General features: G+C 39.5%; 2 protein-coding genes across 2 annotated transcripts; one reads left to right on the forward strand and one right to left on the reverse strand.

Annotated features, from left to right (window-relative positions):
- The first annotated feature begins 230 nt into the window (after nucleotides 1–230).
- On the forward strand, nucleotides 231–13482 carry LOC131336414 (uncharacterized). The gene is made up of 5 exons (XM_058372245.1): nucleotides 231–381; nucleotides 615–791; nucleotides 2219–2302; nucleotides 9241–10677; nucleotides 13126–13482. The coding sequence occupies exons 1-5, from the start codon at nucleotides 367–369 to the stop codon at nucleotides 13159–13161; spliced, it is 1749 nt and encodes a 582-aa protein (XP_058228228.1). The 5' UTR covers nucleotides 231–366; the 3' UTR covers nucleotides 13162–13482.
- Nucleotides 6719–9167, reverse strand: LOC131336415 (uncharacterized). The gene is made up of 2 exons (XM_058372247.1): nucleotides 7344–9167; nucleotides 6719–7029 (listed from the first exon to the last, which is right to left on the reverse strand). The coding sequence occupies exons 1-2, from the start codon at nucleotides 8470–8472 to the stop codon at nucleotides 6995–6997; spliced, it is 1164 nt and encodes a 387-aa protein (XP_058228230.1). The 5' UTR covers nucleotides 8473–9167; the 3' UTR covers nucleotides 6719–6994.
- Nucleotides 13483–22319: the final 8837 nt, after the last annotated feature.

Raw genomic sequence — 22319 nt, forward strand, 5'->3', positions numbered from 1 at the left:
AATCTCTACCGTCCACCTGTCATCGCGCTACCGCCGAAACCGTTTCTCCGCCGCAGGTGATCTCATCCCCCCTGCACACGTGCCACGTCACCACAACGGCCAGTGTGGGCCCACGTCCATGGCGCGCGCCACTAGGCTAAACCAGAAACCGCACCGGTTCATCTCCCGTGGCAGTTTCGTAGCTATTCCGGTCTGTCGAGGGCAATAAGGTAATACCGGGCAACAGAACTTTCAGTTCATAACAGACAGCTGAGACACAAAGAAAGGGAAAGAAAAACAAACAACCTCCCTCGTCCCCTCTCTCTCCTCCCGCTTTCTCTCTCTACAGACCTCGGTCTCCGACCAGGTGAAAATCAGGTCGACGCAATGGACGCCGACGAGGTAAGATTCTCATCCGCCACTAACCGCCACTGTCCCCATCCGGCGCGACCGCAACCGCAACCACCGCCACCAACTAACTAACCACCCGATTTTTTCCCCCTTTTAAAAAAAACCGCCATTTGCTCGGGTTTTTCTTCATAACGGAGATCGCTTGTGATTTTCTTTTTTTACCCCCGTTCGCAAGTACTTCAGGTGCGTGTTGAAGTGCGATTTGATGTTGTTTTGGTGTGCAGAGATTGACGGCTCTGAAGAGGGCGTACGCCGATATAATCCTGAACACGGCGAAGGAGGCAGCGGCGAGGATCATGGTTTCGGAGCGAAAAGCCGTTCGGTTTCAGCACGAGCTGGGCGTGGCGAAGGAGCAGGGGCTTCAGATGCTCCTTCGGCTCAAACAAATGTTGGATACTAAAGTAAGGTTCTTTTTCTTTTCGAATCGGTTTAGTTTCGCATGGTTGTCGAACTCGGTCATTTTAATGCGCTTAATGTGTTGCTTTAACGTGTTTGGTGTTTTGCAAATTTAGGTTTACTTTGCAGTTTGGAATGTTGTTTGGTGATAGAAACTCATTTTTGTTCTTGAATTGATTTGGTTGGGGGATTTAGAGAGTGAATTGGCTGCAAATTCTGTAGATTTATGGTTCTCATTCACTGTGATGGGATTTGTTTTGCTTTCCTGCTGACGAATAGGGTTTTTACGAGTGGAATGCAACTTCTTAATTATGCAAAAGACACACGAGGATCATGCAATGCACTTATGTTCTTTACAAATCAATTGTCTTTTTCTTTTCTTTTCTTTTTTTTTTTAATCTTTTTCTTCTTTTCGTATTGGGGAGGAGTTAGTGTTCAAGACTGGGGATGTCAAGATGTAGGGGAAACTCTTTTCTAGAATGCAGTTGCTTTCTTTTTGTTCGATTGTCTTTGCCGTTTTCTATTGTTTTGGGCTTCTTGTAGCATTGTTACATTCTCTACCTTTTCTGTTGTCCGTAGTTCAATGCCCTTGCTGGGATTCACCTGAGAAATACCATTGATTTGAAAGTTCGAATGATGACAACAATAGGCATTCTATAAAGTCGTAAGCTTGATTGTCTCACTGCCACTACTTAAGCATGTAGTGTTCCATCTCTTGCACACATACACACCCGTGTATGCAATTATATACATTGTTGGGCTTACAAAGAAATGGTTGGCTGCTTGCTACATTCACTAATAAGACTAATGCTGGATAACAGCTTTCAAACATTTGTGATCTATCGACTTAAACCTGCGTGGATTGGACCCTAGTTGCAATTTAGTTCACAAGTTGTTATCCAGCCATCAGTGGAACTATAAACATCCTTGAACGGCTCCAATGACATGATATAATTTCATGCAGACAACCATGGGATTTCCTTAATAATTGAGCTGGTCGGGTGTTTTTAAGGAAAAGTATCTCGGGGATGTTTACCAACTAAAAATGGATTGATATGTCCATTTCAAAAGGTTGTTTTTGTAGGGAATCAGGGATCATGATCTCAACAAACAGAACAGGGTTCATGGAATAGTCACTCAACTATTATGCAGAAAGATGCTTGCTTTCCAGATCAGTCATATAGCATTTAACAACCTACAATGTGCTGTCAAATGTTAGTGGTTTTAAGTAAATCTTGTGACTGATGTGCATATAAGGCACTTTTGAAGTTTTTTAGAGGTGAAATAACAAACTATCACTAAAGCAACTGCGTTTGTTCTGGGTTTTTCTCATTCTTCAAACCATTTTGCTCTTGTTGTTTGTTGATTTACTTTCTTTGTTTCAAATTATGCTTAACAACTATGGTGCTGGCATGCGGTATGGTATTTGTAGGTCAGTGAAGCAGAAATGACATATATGAGTCAGCAGAAAAAGATTAAAGAGCTTGAAGGACAAGTTCAGAACGCTGAGGAAACAGTGAGTAAATGACTCAATTTTCTTTATTTCTTGTTTGCTCATCATTACTGGATCTCCTCAAGCCTATTTGTTGGTTCAGATTGGGAATAACTATATTCAGAAGAAGAAGAAGATTAGAGAACGGATAGAGGAATTTTATGAAATATTTACTCTTCAACCTAACCTATTTTTCTATTCAAGAAACTTTAGCCGGTATTAGCTAACCTTCTGCTAAGGCAAAAATAACTACGGCTCTTTACTTGTGCCCTTGGGTTGTGACTTCAGTGAATTGCAAGTATTTGGCTTGCACTACTCTTGTAGAAGTGGGCAAAATATTATATCATTTGCTTTTTCTTTCGATTTAGTTTTTAAATTCCACTGTCACATTGTCATGCCTATTGGTCCAGTTTGTCATTTTTATTGTATGCTCCTCTTGTATGGGAGTTTCAACACCTCACCTTTTCATTAGACTTGAGTAGCCTATCTGGTAAAATCTGAACCCGCATCTGAATCCCTCCGTAAGACTAAAAACCATCATGCGTCTCGATTTGCATGTTATTCATTTCCTTCTAACCTTAGTATGTGAGAAACAAAGGCTGTCATGTATCTTGGTTAATTGTGGTTAAGGAGAAATGCTGGTTTGCACAAATTGTCTATATCTCTCATGTCCCAACACCTGGGTCAGTTGGTAATTAGTGACGTTGCTATAACTCTTCAAATAACTTGCTGATTGAGTTTGAGCTCTCAAGTTGCAATTTAATACACTAGAGACTACGAAAATGCCAGCGGAATGACCAGCATGCTTGGATAGTTTCAGTCCTTTACAATGAAATATTCCTCACTGATAGGTTTGTTGCAGATAAAGCATTTGATAGAAGTTTTCTAACTGAGAATGGGCTAAACGTGAGCATGCAATTGTTTCGACTTTGGCTTGAATTTCCACTCAATACTAAAAGGTTGTTATTGTAGGCATCACAAACTTGAAGACAAGAATTTCAGAATAAGAGCTAAATTAGATCAGTTTTTTTTTTTTAAGAAAAAAATGACATACCTCTGTATATGTGTATTTATCCCGTGTACTTACTATATACAAATATCTTTCTGAGGAAGTCAACTTACGTAAGCCTTAGGGAACACGGCGTGGGGGGTGGGGGGGTTGTTTGGTTGAGACACAAACCCGGGAAGGGAAACCTACCACTTCAGCTGCCCCTTGGTCTCAAAACAATCCTTCTTAGATCAATTATGTACAAGCAGTTAAGAGGACCAACCACTCCATCGCATGTTACCTTTGTCAAGTTTATCTTACGACCTTTGCACATAATCTGAAGGGCTTTTCCTGCTCTACACATGCCCAAGAAAGTAAAAACTTCATGCACATTTTATCATTCTGAATGACGATAGCAGAGCCAGACTTTAGTATTCCAAATGATAAACCCATTTCCCTACTATTCAGTGGTCAATGCCGACCTCTTTTGTCCCAAATCTATGGTGTTGCTTTTGCATTAACTTTGGTTATTGTTCTGTATGTTATTTGTACCAGTACCGATTTTTGGATTCCCTTTCTGTAAAATTGGATGCCAGAATTGAGACCTAAAAAGGTTTCTGTTATTTTCTCATTACGTTATACTTATACAACTTGAAACAGTAATTACACAGTAGACCTCTTTCTTCTAATCTACTTACATAAGAGATTAAGTGTAGATTACAACTAATTACATACAAACCCATAACTTAACACTCCCCCTCAAGTTGGTGCGAAGATATCAATTAAGCCCAACTTGAACACAATGAGGTGGAAACTCTTGCTACCAAGCCCTTTAGTGAATATGTCAGCTAGTTGATCTTCAGATCTCACAAAAGGCATACATATCAAACCCGCGCTCAGCTTCTCCTTGATGAAGTGCCTGTCAATCTCTATATACTTCGTTCTGTCATGTTGAACAGGATTATGAGCAATGTTGATGGCAGCCTTATTGTCACAATAGAGTTTCATAGGACCATTATCAGCAATTCCCAAATCACGTAACACAGTTTGGAGCCACAAGAGCTCACAAACGCCATGAGCCATAGCTCTGTACTCAGCTTCTGCGCTAGACCTAGCGACCACTGATTGCTTCTTACTTCGCCAAGTAACCAAATTTCCCCCAATGAAAGTACAATAACCAGAAGTAGAGCGTCTATCATCCACAGAACCAGCCCAGTCAGCATCAGTAAATGTCTCCAATCGCAGGTGACCATGATTAGAGAACAAAATTCCCTTTCCTGGAGCTGATTTGAGGTACCTTAAGATATGATAAACTGCATCCAAATGCGAAGCACGAGGATCATGCATAAACTGACTAACAACACTCACTGCATAAGTAACATCTGGTCGAGTGTGAGCTAAGTATATTAGTCGACCCACAAGTCGCTGATAGCTCTCCTTGTCAGTGCACTCCCCCACATTGCCACTAAGACGGTGATTCGCCTCAATAAGAGAATTTTCAGGTCTACAACCCAACATACCTGTTTCTTCCAAAAGATCAAGTATATACTTCCGCTGGGAGAAAAAAATACCTCTATCAGACCTTGCCACTTCCATACCAAGAAAGTATCTTAGTGATCCCAAATCCTTAATCTCGAATTCTTGAGCCAGACTAGATTTGAGATTAAGAATTTCATTCACATCATTGCCTGTCATTATTATGTCATCAACATACACAATAAGGACAGCAATCTTACCAGCACCTCCCTTGATAAACATAGTATGATTTGCATGGCTCTGTTTGTATCCAAACCCCAACATAGCTTTGGAAAATCTGCCAAACCACGCTCTAGGTGATTGCTTCAGCCCATATAGGGCCTTCTTCAATTTACACACCTTCCCTTCAGTTTCAGAGGAAGAGAAACCTGGTGGTATGTCCATATACACCTCCTCTTCTAACTCACCATGGAGGAATGCATTTTTCACATCAAACTGGTGAAGGGGCCAATTCAAATTGGCAGCACAAGAAAGCAGAGCTCGCACAGTGTTCATCTTTGCTACTGGTGCAAACGTCTCCTCATAGTCAATACCATAGGTTTGAGTAAACCCCTTGGCAACAAGTCTCGCCTTGTATCTCTCAATTGTACCATCAGCATTCTGCTTAACAGTGAAAACCCACTTGCATCCTACTGATTTCTTCCTCCTGGAAGTGATACTAGCTCCCAAGTGCCATTCTTTTTCAAAGCTGTCATCTCTTCTACCATAGCTCCTTTCCACTTAGGTATTATGAATGCATCCTGCCAATTCTGTGGAATACATATAGAAGAAAGAGACGAAACAAAGGCATGGTACGAAGGAGATAATCGATCATAAGAGACAAATTGAGAGATAGGATGTTGAGTACATGACCTAACACCTTTCCGAAGAGCAATAGGAAGATTATCAGACTCAATAAGGGGAGGCTCAATAGGAGAAGATTCATTACCAGATAAGTCAGCTGAGGCATCCGGAACTGGAGCAGGGGATTGTAATTGACAAGGTGGTATTACACATGAAGACTTTCCTTTCTTCTGTCTAATGTAGGTCTTTAAGTTAGACCCTTTCAGCCGTTGTGGTAGTTCCTCAATATTGTCACCAATGTCATGAGTCGCTCTTTCAGCAGATATTGGTTCATCTCTAAATTGTTTCCTCTCCCCCTCACCATGATTATGAAAAGAGGCAAACATCTCTTCCTCCCTCATCTCTTCTTGCCGATGCTCCCCCTGAAGAGATTGAGTGGAGGGAGAGTAGAAGGACACGGTTTCCCAAAAAGTAACATCCATAGAGACATAAAACTTTCTAGAGTGAGGATCATAACATTTATAGCCCTTCTGGGTAGGAGAGTACCCTATAAAGACACACTTATGGGCTTTAGGACCGAGCTTGCCTCCAGGGGGATGAGGGGCATGAACAAAACAGACACAACCAAACACTCGTGGTGGGAGAGTGGTGACACGAGAACTGTGAGGAAGACATGCAATAGGTGTTTCGAACTGGAGAACACTGGATGGCATACGGTGAATAAGATAAGTAGCAGTTAAATTTGCCTCTCCCCAAAAAAATTTGGGAACATTCATGGTGAATAAAAGAGAGCGAGCTACCTCAGCAAGATGACGATTCTTGCGTTCAGCAACTCCATTTTGTTGTGGAGTGTCAACACAAGTCGTCTGATAAAGAATGCCATTTTCGTCTAGGAATGCCCTAAAATTCCTATCTATATACTCAGTCCCATTGTCACTACGGAGAATTTTGATATTCGTATCAAATTGAGTGCGTACCATGGCATAAAAAGATTTGAAACAAGAAAAAAGTCACTTTTTGACTTAAGTAAATACACCCACGTAATACGAGAATAACAATCAATAAAAGTGACAAACCATCGAAAACCTTTAAGAGAGGTAACAGGAGAAGGACCCCAAACATCAGAATGGATAACAGTAAAAGGAGACGCTCTCCGTTTATTAATAGGTGCATAAGAAGAATGTTTATGTTTTCCAAACTCACATGCTTCACAAAAAAACTGACTCTTAGGACAATGCCTTATTAAATTAGGAAAAAGTTTCTCTAAAATTCCAAAGGAGGGATGACCCAATCTACGGTGCCACTGATGTAACATATTAAGCGGTGCACCCGTATCTGCTTGCAGAGCAAGATCACATGACATGGGTGGACGAGGTGCAGATTCCAAAAAATAGAGGCCACCATGTGATTTACCACTGCCAATCACCTTCCCCGTATCCAGTTCCTGAAAGACACAATGAGTAGGAAAAAAGGTCACGGAACAATTTGCAGAACGAGTAAGGCTACTAACAGACATAAGATTAGTGGCAAAGTTGGGAATATGTAAAACTGAAGAGAGAGAAATAGAGGGAGAATAGCGAACGGAACCCTTCCCTGAGATAGCAGAGAATGACCCATCTGCTATTCGGACCTTATCCTTACCAGAACAAGTAGAGTAAGAATCAAATACAGAAGAACACCCAGTCATATGATCTGAGGCACCAGAATCTATAATCCACGGAATGGTAGAAGAGACAGTAAATGCACTAGCCGAGATACCTGTATGAGCAAAATATGATGAAGTAGGAGCTGCATTGGAGGGAGCTATAGTAGATGGAGAATCAGCCTGAGCCATAAGGCGCCTGAGAGTTTGTATCTCCCCCTGAGAGAAACCACCAATATGATCAGATGATGCCTGAATCCCAGAATCAGGCAAGGTGCTGACTGTAGACTCCGAAACATGGGCTTGGGCCCGAGAACGCACCGGACCGCGGCCATGGCCACTGCGTCCACCCCCGCACCCACGAGTGGGCTTGCCGTGTAGCTTCCAACAAAAATCTCTGGTATAACCTGTGTTATGGCAATAATCACATTGGAGTGACGCACGATCAAGAGGCCTGCTGCTAGTACTTGACTGTAACTTGCCACCCTGGGGAATAGGCCCACTATCAGAACCAAAAGGACCCTGAGGAGTAGCAATCAGGGCAGAACGATCAGAAATAGGAGGGTGCAACATAGCACCCCTCCTACTCTCCTCCTGCTGAACAATAGAATAGGCCTCTCCCAAGGACGGAAATGGAACACGACCCAACACCTGTACTCTAATTGGATCAAGCTCCAGATCAAGACCAGCAAGAAAGTCATAAACACGCTCTTTCTCCATCCGTTTTAGCCAGTTAGCAGCATCCACGGCACAAACAGCTTGAAAACCCTGATAGTAATCAAATTCCCCCCAAGCTCCACTCAAGTCAGCAAAATACACAGCAACAGAACGATGATTTTGCTCCAATGTACGGAGCCTCTTCCTCAACTCAAAACACTGTGCATCATTACCTTGCTGAGAATAGGTTTGGGCAGCAGTAGTCCAAATCTGATATGGAGTATCAAGCAATAGGAAAGTATGACGAATATCAGCTCTCATAGAGTTAAACAACCATGTCATGACTAATGATTTCCGAGATTTAAATTTCTTGAGTTCAATCGCCTCAACAGGTGGAGCAACAGGACTCTCAATGAACTCTGACATCCCTTTGGCCTCAATAGCCAAGGTAAAGGTACGAGACCAAATCAAATAGTTGGTATCATCCAACTTAATATGGCAAATATCCAGAGAAAAATTATCTAGAGGCCCTATACGACTCAACTCATCATTTGTACTAGCGGAAGCCTTTTGTTTATCCTCTGACATTGCAACAAACCCAAATTATGATAAACAACCAAGAGTACACAGTAAGGTAAAAATAATAATCACCAACTGTTCAGTCCAGGAGAAATTAAAAGAAAAAGGAAGGTCCAATTTTCTGAAACTCTTAAACAAAAACTTTAGCCAGTCCTAATCCCTTAAATACACCTGTACGAGATTACCCAGGGGGTGTCGGTAGGAACCCGAAGTCGTACAAGGTCAGAAGGTAATCGCCGGTGCCCGTCGAGCAAGATCCAAGACTGTCGGACGTCGTACAGTGTCGTAAGCCTCAACGGAAGCAGATACATGACCTGGTCAAAGGTCGACGGCGGCGGAGAAGCTGAAACGAGGCTCGTCGGCGGTGGATAAGAAGGTTCAAGGGCTGAAACAGTTCAGCGAGATCCAGATCCAGATCGGAACAACGTCCAGATCGTCGGTAGGTAAGAACAAGGCCTGCCGTACGGCGTACGGCGTCGTCGGAGACAATAGGGCCTGTCGGTAGGTTGTATAGCAGCCGTTCAAGATCGGTGCTCTGATACCATGTAAAATTGGATGCCAGAATTGAGACCTAAAAAGGTTTCTGTTATTTTCTCATTACGTTATACTTATACAACTTGAAACAGTAATTACACAGTAGACCTCTTTCTTCTAATCTACTTACATAAGAGATTAAGTGTAGATTACAACTAATTACATACAAACCCATAACTTAACACTTTCTCCATAAATTCAGCTTAACATCTGTTTCACTCATACTCTGATTCAAACTTCTAGATAAGTGTAGCAGCAGTGAGATCCTTGAGTCAACAGAGAAAGATTGAAGAGCTCGAAGCACAACTTCACGAAGCTGAGGATATAGTCAAAGATCTCAGAGAAGAGTTACGAGACATGCAAGCTGAACTGGAGAGGGTGAGGAAAAACAAGTTACAGCATAGTGGTGACCGTGACACAGATCCTCAGGCACAAACCTCACATGTGGATAATGGATTCCATAATTCTCAGTCTGTCGTATTCTCTCCTCCAGCTTCACGACTTGAATGTTTCTCGACTATGGACATGAAGAATTCAGATGTCAATCAAAGAGATGCAGTGTACAAGTGCTACAATGGAAATGAATATGTGGGGAATTCCTATGTTGGTAAACCTGATTTTCCCTTTATATCGGAGGAGAACAGACAAGATATTTCTCAGCCTATTGTATTCCATCCTCCAGAACCACGACTTGAATCTTTCACAGCTTCTGATTTGAAGAGTTCAGCTTTCAATCAACGAAATGAGGCCTATAACTGCCACAAGGAAAGTGATTCACGCATGGTGAATGCACCTTTTAGTAAACCAGATCTTCCCTCAATAGTATTGAGAAGCAAGGAACCTGAACTCTACAGGAATCGACGCACTCAGAGAATTCGCGCGTTTGAGGAGAAACTGATGGCCGGAGAATTGTCCTTTTCTAATACAGTAGATGATGCAACCTATGAAACAAGTGGCAGAGAAGATGGAGAAATTGAAGGGATTTGTAAAACACCTACTTACAAGGCTGACAACATGCGCACTACAGAGAAGAAAGGTGTACAACACCTGCTTAGGGTTTCTCGTCGGAAAAGGAGAAGATTTACTACGTGTAAGAAAAACAAAACCCCTTCATCTAGATACCTCTCTAATCGAGTCGTGAAAAGGGATCAAAGTTCTGATATCAATGGACAATCTGGAGGAGACCCTTCTTACCTGGCCCCAGTGTTATCAACAAATAACACCGATAACGGCATTCTGCTAAAATGTACAAAAGTTACTGAAAGTGACACAGAGTTTGTTAAAACTGGAAGTGGGCAGAACACTACGAACAAGGACCGGACATCAATGGATAAGTTATTGCTGACGGAACTGGTAAGTGGGTCTGCAGAGAATTTGGGGGTTCCAATTTTTAGAAGGGATGTGGAGAAAGAAGATGCGCCAGTAGTGAACTCGGAGACAAAAACATATGCTACCCCCGATGGTATTCCTAACCAATCTGTGCCAGATAGGATTATCAAGTACACATTCCAAAGGAAACGGAAGAAAGAGTCTCTGAGCAGCCCTGATGAGAATGCCAATGCTGAAGGGAGCATTTTGAAGAAAAAGACAGCAGAGAATGGTCCAGTGCAGATGGAGAAGGTTAGCTCAATAACTGAGTCATCTCGAGACAGTAGACGTGTAGCACAGGTTGCTCGTCAGGTTGGTGATCGATTTATCTTTCTTTTCTTGCTTGTGCTTCTAAGTATTTGGATACATATACATTTTTAAAACGACTCTTATTAGCTTCAGTCTTAATATTTTCGGCCGGATTGGCATCACCACAGCAGTAGCTATATTAACCCAACTGTGCTTTTAAACGATTCTGCTGAGCTCAATTGGTCTTTGTGACTTTTGAATCTATTACCAATTTTTGAAATATAAGGCTACCCCTTGCTCGCAGATTGAAGACTTTTTGCAACTTTGTCCGCATACTGATCGGCTACGTGACTTCATGCCACCTGTTTAGGCCCTTTGGGAACATGATATCATCGATCACCTTTAGTTGTAACCATTGACCATGTTTGGACAATTGTAACAGATGCAGTGATGTTATGTGTTCTCAAAACTCCTCTCTCTCTCAACCAATTTTGTAGTCTCCGGGAAAAATTAGATTTTCTGTAGAACGTTTATGACATCCTATTCTTTTCCATACTCTTGTCTGCTATCTTTACAATCTCTGGGGGCTTTAACAATTTTGATATAAGTTTGTTGTCTGTGCACTTTGCAATGCATATCTGGGGAAAAAACACCCTTCAGTTCCCTTCCCTCACTTTGCCACGAGTTTATCTTTAAATTTTTGAAGTAGGTGGTGGAACCGATGAGTGTTCTGTACTGATCCAACCAATGAATATTCCGTGTTAAAGAATATATGAGCTTGGGAAATTGCTAAGATTTCAAGTGGGGATCTTATTGACCGTATGTAATTCTGTACTTAGGTTTACTGTGCACCTGGTTGTTTCTTCACCTGAGAAGCATGGACATGTCTACCGCCTCTGGTACACTCTCTGGACACATGTCGGACACACCTAAATTATGTGTTTGATTTGTTATTATATTTTGTTTAGTTGGGCACGTTATGAACATTTTAGGGCATGCGAGGGGCCCTATGGGGCCACGTCGAGGACACATTAAGAGGTTAGAATGCCATTTTTAAAAGTTGGCCCGAAGTCAAACCTTCCATTATTTAGCTAAAGATACTCATTTGATCACTCTTGATTTGTATCTTTGTAATACAAATACTATTTTTGTTTTTCGATTTATTTAAATTTGATTGGAATTAAACTTCAACATGAATCCTAAGATACATGAATAATGTTGCTATGTTCTATGTTCGATGTAACCCTAACATGTCTGTGTCCCGTGGCTGTATTCGTGCTTCTTAGTTCTTTACAAGTGGTGTTTTAGTATATACCAGGTTTTGCACTGGGATTGTAGTGCTTGTCGAAGGGTCATATTATGGGTCAACTTTTGGATGGACTACAACCCCCACTTTGTTTGCTGCCTGTCGAGTAATTAGATTGTCTAGTTTTTACCAGCAAAGGAAAAAATTGCATCCCCACTAATCAGTTCCAATACGCATTGACTGGACTCCTATTATTATCACAGATGGACCCGCCTTGCCATTGTTATTGATATGGAGCCTTACTGGTTTGTTGAATGTTGGGGGGCCAGGCTAATAATAATCCTTCTTAGTGGTCGACAAATGGGTTAATATAGCTAGTCCTTGTTTGTTAATAGTGTGATCTCTTGTCAAGTATAATTTCCTTCATGTTCATTTACAAACATTATGAGGTTGATGTTAGATCCAATAAGATCCACAAATGCTAGGTTAAGAAGTTGGCTCACCTTATGCATTTGCTCTTAAGTCGTAAGGTGGTGTTTTTTCTGTCTCCCCAGCTTTGACAATTAGACTAAAGTTTCTTAATTTCTGCAACCTGATAGATTTCTTGGGATAATATGGACTTTACACGACAGAGATCCCTACCTTAACTTGCCATTTATTGTCCTTAACGTCATTGGTTAATACAGATTTAGGAGTCTAAACCAATTATTTTACCTTTTTAGATGCAGATTTGGGAATCACATGGTTATGGATTTTTACTGCTGTCTGTCAAAGTTTGTGAAGCAGGAAATTAAAACAGGGGGAACATGGCAGAATTTACAGTAGTAGGAGTTGGAGCTAGTTGTAGAAAGTTTGAGATCTACTCATTTAAGGGACATGAAAAGATCCCTACCTTAACAACTTTTAGTCAGTGTCCTCCCGTGTGGCGGTTTACTTGTGGTTCCACTATATACCCTAGCTCTCTGTTTTAGTGATGACGGTTATGTTACATTTGTAGTAATTTTGTATTTAGACATTAGAAAACATGATTCGATTGGAGAGTGGAGACTTTTTGTATATGTCTGCATCAACAACTTTTTATCACTTGGAACGATGCTTTCTCCATATAAGTAACTTTTTCTCAACAACGGCTATTCGGTTCTCTTTAGAGTTACTCCTGTCTTCACTGTGGTTGGTTCATGTGACTCAGTTTGATGATAAGTTTTCCTTGTGCTTCCCCATTCGCATTTATTCTTAATTTCTCCTCTCATGTTTTATGTTTACAGCTTATATCACTGTCCGAGAAAAAGTGGTGGAAGTAAATCTGGTTTCCATTCATTCAAATGGTGAAGGGTATTTATCTTGAGGAGTAAGCAAAGATTTCCTCAGCAATGTTTGTCTGTGGAGATAGAGTTTCGCCAAAGAATCCTGTTGAGTTGGCTGCTGCTTCATGAGGAGAAAGTGTACATCTTGAGTTACTAATTTATGGGTGTAATACCCCATGAGTTGTTACATATTGGGGTATTTCATGTATGATCCGACTTTCACTATACCGTATCTTATCCTCAACTGTACTATTGCGGTGGTTTCATCTTTTGACTCAGCTTTTTTAAAGTTATATAATAGCATTTTTACATGTTTAATAGACTGTACTTTTGAACCTATCCAATTTCTCCCAAAGTTGTGATTAGATTAGATACAGGGGGATAGGAAGCAAACCCTTGCTGTTCACTCTATTTTAGTCTTATTGACTACTTTTCTTGGACACTTGGTCTGTGTTTGGATCGAAGGAATCGAGGAAAATGGATAATGAAGCAGTTGCATTTATGTTTCTGGTTTCCCTATCACTGTCTCTACCTTGATTTGCTCTTCAAGTCAGTGATCCCAACATAGGCTTAGAACAGATGAAGAGTACATATAATGTTTCGGTTTTGGAAGTCGAAGTAGCCTCAACTGCTGCTGTGGCTCTTTTGTAAGGGAAGACTGCATACTGGATACTGGGAAGTCTTAAGCTGGACCAAAACAAAGATTCAGAAAAACGAAGAAAACATGATAGGTGCAGAGACTCGATGGATGCTATTCTAACCATTGGAGTTGACTGCGTTGGTAGAGGAATTCTTCCATCAAAACTTCCAAAAAGATGAACGATGACATTATGTACATCTGCATACGTTCTGAAATACCATAACATATGATTAATAATGACAAAACTGTCTGAATTTTGAAAGGTTGCTCAAGTCTTACCAGAGGATGCTAACTTCTAGCAAATGTTAAGGAGGTGTTATTGAGATCCCCAATGGGATGCAACTAACTTGGTCTTGGTGGCATTGGCTAAAATTTTTGAAGACAGGTTTTCAGTGTAACTGTTGTAAGAGCTGGAGAAGACATAATATTTAGAATCACAAGTCTTTCCTGTTTAAGCCAACCTTAGATTACGATTAGTGCCACTAAGTTTCTTTTTCTGTTTTGTGTGTGTAGGTTTTTGGGCTTTTGAAGTTTTGTCCTTATTCAAAAAAAATTCCGCGTTGTTTGTTTTGTGCCAAACTTTTGTGGATTATGGATTCGTTTCGACGAGAGTAATCGGAAAATCCAAATTTTTTTTTTTTACTTTTATTCATTGGAAAATATCCACTTTTCAGCTACAGAAGTAAAAAAAGTTGGCTTTTTTTTGGGGGGGCTTAATCTTGGATATTTTCAAAAAATTTTGGGTAAAACTAAAAATTTTGGGTTTTACGATTCCTCTAGCCGAGTCGAAACAATAATCCACAAACTTTGGCGCAAAACTAATAAACGCGAAAAAAAATTGAATAAGGACAAAACTCCCAAAAAGTTCTAGTAAAAGTTAGTAAGAGGAATAGCCTAACTCTTACTTTTGTAACCAGAAATGAGGAGGAAGCAATTAAAAATTTAAAACTACTTGTACATCCTCATTTTTATCAAAAATTAAGTGATACAAATATTTTTTTGGCAAATGTAGATGCTCATTTCCCTTCACTTTCACAGCTGTAATCCTTAAATAGATAAAATAAAAAATAATAAATCATTCAACTATTCTAGAGTAGGCGTCACAAGGTGAAGAAAATAAAATAAAGACACTTTTTAAGTCAAATAAGTTGGAAAAAAAGAGAGAGAGATAAGTAGGGGTAATTATCTATGATTGCTAGCAAATTTTTTTAAACAAATAAGCTGAATAAATTAGCTACTCCTATAATGCCAAGGCAACTAAACAGTTGTGAAAGGGGTTCAAACCCAACTTAGGCTCCCTTTGCCTAGCTTTCCGACGATTTTTTCGGCACGGTCTTCTTTGTTTTTTTCTTAGTTTTCAAGAAGTCAAATTTTTAAATTTAGTAAGAATTAAGAGAAAATAACAAAAAAAAAAAAAATTCGAGGCAAATTGGAGGAAATAGTTAAGAGTTTTAAAAGTTCGACACTAAGTTGCCTATTAATCTCAAGATAAACAGCAGACCATAATAAATCTCAAAATAAATATTAGAGATTTAAATTTAAACTGTCAATAATGCTAGTTGTAGAAACTTTATATCAAACTAATTGGTAATAAGTGGAAAAGTCCTAAATGTTATTAAGTAATCACTCGTTTCACTCTCAAGCAATGTGAGACTCTATTTCTTTAACATCTCCTCTCACAATGCATGCCGCATTTGAGGTCTGTCACGTGTGGCCACTTTTGGGTCCTATCATCGTGCAGCCTTTTTGCTGATCTATCATTGTGAGGTGTGGATAGTAAATTTTTTAAAATGTAGGGTGGAACGAGCCTTGCTTTGATACTATATAGAAACACTTTATATCCATGTCAAAACCAATTAACAATGGGTAGAGAGGTCTCAAATATTATTAAGTAATTACCTATTCTACTTCCAAGTAACGTGAAACTCTATTTCCTTTAACACTAGGGACACACTGCTGCACCGCAACGTCAACCACATCCATCTGCATAAAACTTCATAATTAGTGGTTGCAAAATACTAGTAGTTTTAAAGTGGTTATTCTTCAATTACGGCAACGGGTGTGGTTGGTATTATCGTGAAGTACGTGTGCCTAACATTATTGTTTGGTCCGATACATGAAGAAATGTCTCCATGAACGCTTTCACGTTGATGGACCCTCGACTCTTATCAACCGTACCCTTCTTCTGCAGACATGCCATGAAACGGAGAAAGGTTTTTGTAGGCCATTTTCGGATTTTCCTTCTAATCTCTGCAGCTAATTAGTATATACTGGGACACTCGTTAGGTTAAACCAGTACAGGAGGGATTCGTTATTAGAGAGAGAGAGAGAGAGAGGGGAAATGGGAGTGGTAAGCAAAGCAGGGGATTGGACATTCAAGGCATTCACGGCTGGCCTCGGCCTCGCCACCATCTATCTCGCCGCCACCTTCTCCGCTAATGTCTACCGCGGCCTCTCTTGGCATAACGCCCAATCGGTAATACTAAACCTCTCTCTCTCTCTCTCTCTCTCTCTCTCTCTCTCTCTCCCTCTGTGTGTGTGTGTGTCTGCAAATAGTAGATATATATGGGCCTAAGTTTGAGAGGTTGCGTTTGGGCTGCCGTCTCTCTCTCTCTCTCCCTCTGTGTGTGTGTGTGTCTGCAAATAGTAGATATATATGGGCCTAAGTTTGAGAGGTTGCGTTTGGGCTGCCGTTGAATTCAGGGGAAGTACCCGAATCGGATTTGATTTTATTTGCTGTAATTTCAGGCTGGATTTGAAGATTAAGTTGTAGTTTCTTTATGATCAATTGGTAGCTATGGGGAAGTAGAGATCTCCAAAGGAAACTGGGGTTTCCTAGACCTAGCTTATACTACTAATTTACTGTGTATTTTTTCCTCATGGAATGAACCCAATACATGTGTGTGTGATTGCAGGACTAGAAATGTGGGATAAGGATTGTTGGGATTCCCCCCAATGTGTAAAGGGGAAAAAACGTGGATATAGCCCAACAATGCGATTTATCTTCCAAAGATTAGCTGAAGTTGTAATGGATAAACCATAGCCTTTTGTTTGACTTTCTTGAACCAAGTTAAAATAAAGGTGCTGTGTAATGCGAGCTTTTGTTCTGCCTATATATGGCTGCACTTGTAAAGTTAAGTTCTAGGTGTGGCAGGAGAGGAGAGTGAGACAATAGTGTGAGGGCTCCTCCTAAGGGGCTTTAGGAGGGGGGGGGGGGGGGGGGGGGGGAAATGGGGTGGGTGTGTGGTTGTAACCAACTGGGGAACCACATAAATTCCTTAGCCTGTTCTGTGTGATTGGGTGTGTGTGTGAGTTTATGGACAAACTTGGGGCACACCAAGGATTAGGGGAACACAATGGCTCGCATAGTCCCTTGTTTGATGCTTCCGGGATTAACCATGGACTCGACAAGGTGGGACCATTTGCCAATTCAGTACCCTATGTGGGGGATTAACTTATACCAAGGGGAGGGGTGGCATTAGCTAGTCCCCCTTCTCCAGATTATTTCCCTCCTCATCTAGCGGTCAAAAGTAATCATCATCATCATCTTTATCCTATCTTTATCCCTCTCTAACCAAACATAGTAAAACTAATTTCAGTATTCATATAATCCCATATATTATCTGTGGACCCCTCTTGTCCCCTCTATCCTCATCCAGTGATCCTTAATCTCATCCTATCCAATCCTTGTTTAAAACAATCCGACAAGTTAGGGCCCCTTTGGATTGAGTGATTTGGTGAGAAAAGAAAAGAAAGGATTAGATTGAGTGGTTTGGTTGGAAATGGAGAGAAATGTACAAAAATGATATTTTCTGATTAAATTGTGGTTACTTCACCTGTGAAATGGAGGCAACTTGGACTTTAGTAGTCAATATGTTATATGTACGTCTTCACAAAAATCCTTTGTGGTTTGGATATCGCACTGTTAGTATGGATTGTCTTTTCCCCCGAGTAATGGGAATGGGATATGTGTTTACTTTGGTCAAACTCTTTAAGCCCTTTGATAAGAGTACTGAAGTCCCGGTGAACGGCGGCCGTAAGTACAACGGTCCTAAGGTAGGGAAATTCATTGTCGGGTAAGTTCCGACCTGAATGGGGTATATTGATTTATCGTTTGGTCACTCTACCATAGTTTTCTGTACAGGATCTTGTGACCAGTTGGGGTTTGCCTCTCTCGTTCGAACTTTGAAACCTCAATGTTTCTTTAAATGGCTCCCCATGCATGCAGCATCAGGAATTAAATGCTGTTCTCGTTGATTAGCCTATCCGGGTACATCTCCGGTTCTTTGTTCTATGTGTTGACTGGAAGCCTTAAGCAGAGTTGCGTAAGCTTCATTATGCATTCTATTCAAAACTGGTGCGTATATCAGTTGAATTTAAGAAAGTGCATGGCTCGGACTGAATCCAAGCCATTGTGACGCGTGGGAGGAAATTACTACTTGTTAGAAGAATCAAGTTCTCCCTTCATCCGAAAATTCTAGACCACACAAAAATTGTACCGTTTCTTGCATCAAATAAAAAAGAATTTCCGTGCATAATTTTGTGAATTTCCCCCTACCAATTTAAAGAACTAAATTAGATCTTTAAATTCATTGGAAAAGTTTCCAAAAAAAATATGACCAGAAGTGCTTGGTTGTGCGATCCGAAAAGTGACGACTTTTCCTAATGGACTAAAACATAGGACGAAGGGAGTACTACACAATTGAGGAGCATGATTACTTCGATTATCACTCATTTATGAGTTCTCAGGGGCCTTGTACTGATTTTTGACCAAGATACGAGGGATGTTCAAATTGAATCTGACTTGTCTACTGCTGTTGAAATGATCAATGAGGGATCTCCCCCAAATTATCCTTGTATCATGCTGACTATGGAATGCAAGGCCCTCGTGGAGAACACTCTGAGAGAGGGAAACAAAGTTGCTAGAATGAATGTGGAACAAGAAGACAAGATGGTGTCTTTGTTGATACCCCGGGATGATATTATGCCCTTGTTAACGGTTGACATGGCCGGAGTGTCTTTTGAGAGTATTTAGTTTTGTTATTTGTTTGCTTTTCTATTGTACCAAATAAAAAAACTCATTTATGAGTTATGATCAATACATCAAGCTGAAAGCCTGCAAAGTGGAAACTTTTAGTTGGATTTGAACTCCTTGTGATACTAAGATTCAACATCTTATCCCCTTTGTTCCATTGAATCATATTCTAAAGGCTCCCTAACATTGACCAAGGAAGAGTTTGGAGACTTCCCAGCAATGTTATTCCTGTGCTGTAGTGGAGTTTAACTTGATAGAACTTTTCCTTGACAAACTAGCGAACCCTTACAAAACTATGTTGATGACAATAGGATTTGCTCAATACAATGTACAACATTGGCTCCTTTTTTCATTCCCTGTACTCTACTGTGACTCTCGTTCATTCTTGGACTGATTTGAGAGACAAACTAAATTCTGACATTACATTTTGGCTAAAATGTTTTCTCTAAAATATTTGGAAGGGGCCACCTTTCAATACTTGGTTTTATTGCGGTTTACCTCGCTTCTGTGGCTTTGTCATCACATTTTGGACCTTTTGGTAAAGATCAATGGCAGTATCTTCTGTAATTTTCTATCGGTTTTTTTTTTTAGTGTTGTTGTAGTTGTTTACTTAGAAAATACTGCGGGTAGGATGAAACAAATTATTTCTCTATTAAGAGGTGTGGAACAGGATATGCATGATGTACGCTTGAAAGTAGTATTGTGCTTTAGAAATCTCATTACTATAATTCTATAAGTGGAAGCCATTCTCTATCCGGTCATATTGATTCATGGGTTTGTGTTGATTGGATGTACTGGCTTCTTATTTAATGGAAAAGCTGATATGAATGCTTTCTTGACTATTAGAATGTTTTTGCTGTGTCCCATTGCCATGGCTTTGTTTTGTTCTCTCATCTTGTGCTATGCTGTTGTATTTTGTTCTCCAAAGAGCTCCCTTACATATTGTGTATTTTTCTGCAGAAAATTGACAAGGATGGATCCAACGACCAGAATCCGTGATGAATTTTTCTGCATGTCTCGTACAATTTGTATCTTTGATCCTTGAATTATGACATAAATCGTATTTCCTGGGTTTCCCCTTATAGGTGATAACTAGACCTCAAATATGGATAAATTCAACTGTGAAATTCCTGTTTTTTCTAGGTGGGTGATAGGTAAACATGTTATGGTTTACTATTTCAATTGATCTAGTTGACTTGACTAGTTGCGATTTTCTGGATCTTCGATCCCTGGCAACAATGTAATCCTAAGTACATATAGCAATTTCTACAAAATGAACACCAGCCTGTGGAAATTGATGCTTAAAAGATGCTATCATTTTGTTGGTTTCTTTGTCCATCTACTGGTATTTTACCCTTGGTATGGTCAATGTGGTTCCTGTAGTTTGATTAGGTTGGTCTAGATTATCAAGATTTCTTGCATGCTTTTCCATCCAGTTTGGTGAGCATCTGAAGTTTGTATTATCTTTGCAGTTCTGTCATTTGGCAACAGGAAAACATCCAATTCCCGTCAAATAGGTAGTTGGTGATCACGCATGCCACCTACAAGAAGACAAATCAAATCAAACCTAACCAAACCAAACCAAGCACAGCCTTAGGTCACAATATTAGAATTGACTACATGAATCCGATTTTCTATTAAGCTTCATCAAGGAGCTCGTGTTCAAAAGGCCCTCGCATAAGCGGATAAGCCTCATTCATAATCGGATTCATGTCACAAGGATCTATCCAGAGTGTTTTTTTATTTTATTTTATGTATTGTCTGTCAGCTATCTAATATGTAATCCTCCTCTTCATGACTTGGGCCAATTATGTAAAATATAAGACTAAGAATTTTTTTTCTCATTACAAATGACGGACGTGTCGTAACCATCATTACAAACCTCTTGTTATCATTTCGAACCAAGTAGTTTTTGACAATGGAAGTATGGAAAGAAATTCCCAACACACTATAAAAAGAATAGAAGAAATAGAATTTCATTTCTATATATCAAAAAATGCTGCAACTATAGATAGAATTTCATTTCTATATATCAAAGACAAAGACTACTGCAACTGTAGCAACTATCATATACTTGGTGCACAACCCCTTCTCTTAAAACTGATAACTGTATATAGAGGAATATTACATTGGCAACGTTGTCATGTTTTTCCAACAGTGATATAAAAAGAGGAAGTTTTTCGGATGGCCTAATTTCAATTTCAGACACATTTACCCTTTAATTTCTGTCATTTTACCAATTGCCCAGGGCATGCCAAATTCTTGATTACAATTTTACCCTTCGATTTCAAACAATTTACAGTTTGCCTGGGTTGGGTTTTAATAAATAGAATTACTACTCGCCCCCCCGTGTCAGACCCCCCCCCCCCCCACACGGGTTACTGTTTACCCATTTTACCCCCGACCCCACCACCCCTTAAACCAAAAACCGAAAATGGCCCAAAAATATCCGGACCCAATTTTTGTTATTTTTTTTATTTAGTTAATAATGTTTATAATTTGTATCTTTTTTATTTTTTATTTACTTAAAAATATTTTAGTGTTCCGATTTTCAATCCGGTTAAATCGGTGAAAAGATCTTATTTTTTTTATCATTTTATCTTTAATGATCATAATAAATTTTTGATCTCGTAGAATCAAATATCTCTTAGGGCTAATCAACGAGAGCCCTAGAGTCAAAATTTAATTATGGTCATTTAGGATAAAATGATAAGGAAACTAAAATCTCTTCACCGGTTCAAACAGATTGAAATTTGGAACACTTAATTTTTTAACTATATTTTTAATATATAAACTATTTAAAAAGGTTAAAAAAATTAAGTGTTCCAAATTTCAATTCGTTTGAACCGGTGGAAAGATTTTAGTTTCCTTATCATTTTATCCTAAATAGCAATAATTAAATTTTAACTCTAGGGCTCTCGTTGATTAGCTCTAAGATATATTTGATTTTGCGAGGCCAAAAATTCATTATGACCATTGAAGATAAAATAAAATAAAATAAAATAAAGATCTTTCCACCGATTCAACCGAATTGAAAATCGAAACATTTAAATAATTTTAAATAAATAAAAAAGAAAAAAATACAGAGTATAGATATTATTAATTAAATAAAGCAAAAAAAAAAAGTTCAGATAAATGGTTCTGCAAATTAAGTTGCAGGTGATTGCTTCAACGTTCCTTGCAGGTGATTACTTCAAGATTGTTTGCATGTGATTGCCAGGTGATTGCTTCAAGATTGTTTCAAGATTGTTTGCATGTGATTGCCAGGTGATTGCTTCAAGATTCTTTGCAAGTGATAGCATTGTTGAACTTGCAACATTGATAGCATTGTTGCATATTGCAACAATTCGACAGAACGTTGGCCTATATATTCAGTTGCCTATATGTTCACTTGTATATGCCTTAGTCTATATATTCATACTTACTCTTATTCACCACATCTTCACAATTTTCTTCTATTTCGACCCCCAGCATATAACA

The sequence above is a fragment of the Rhododendron vialii genome, chromosome 8a (assembly GCF_030253575.1).
Source record: "Rhododendron vialii isolate Sample 1 chromosome 8a, ASM3025357v1".
NCBI lineage: Eukaryota > Viridiplantae > Streptophyta > Magnoliopsida > Ericales > Ericaceae > Rhododendron > Rhododendron vialii.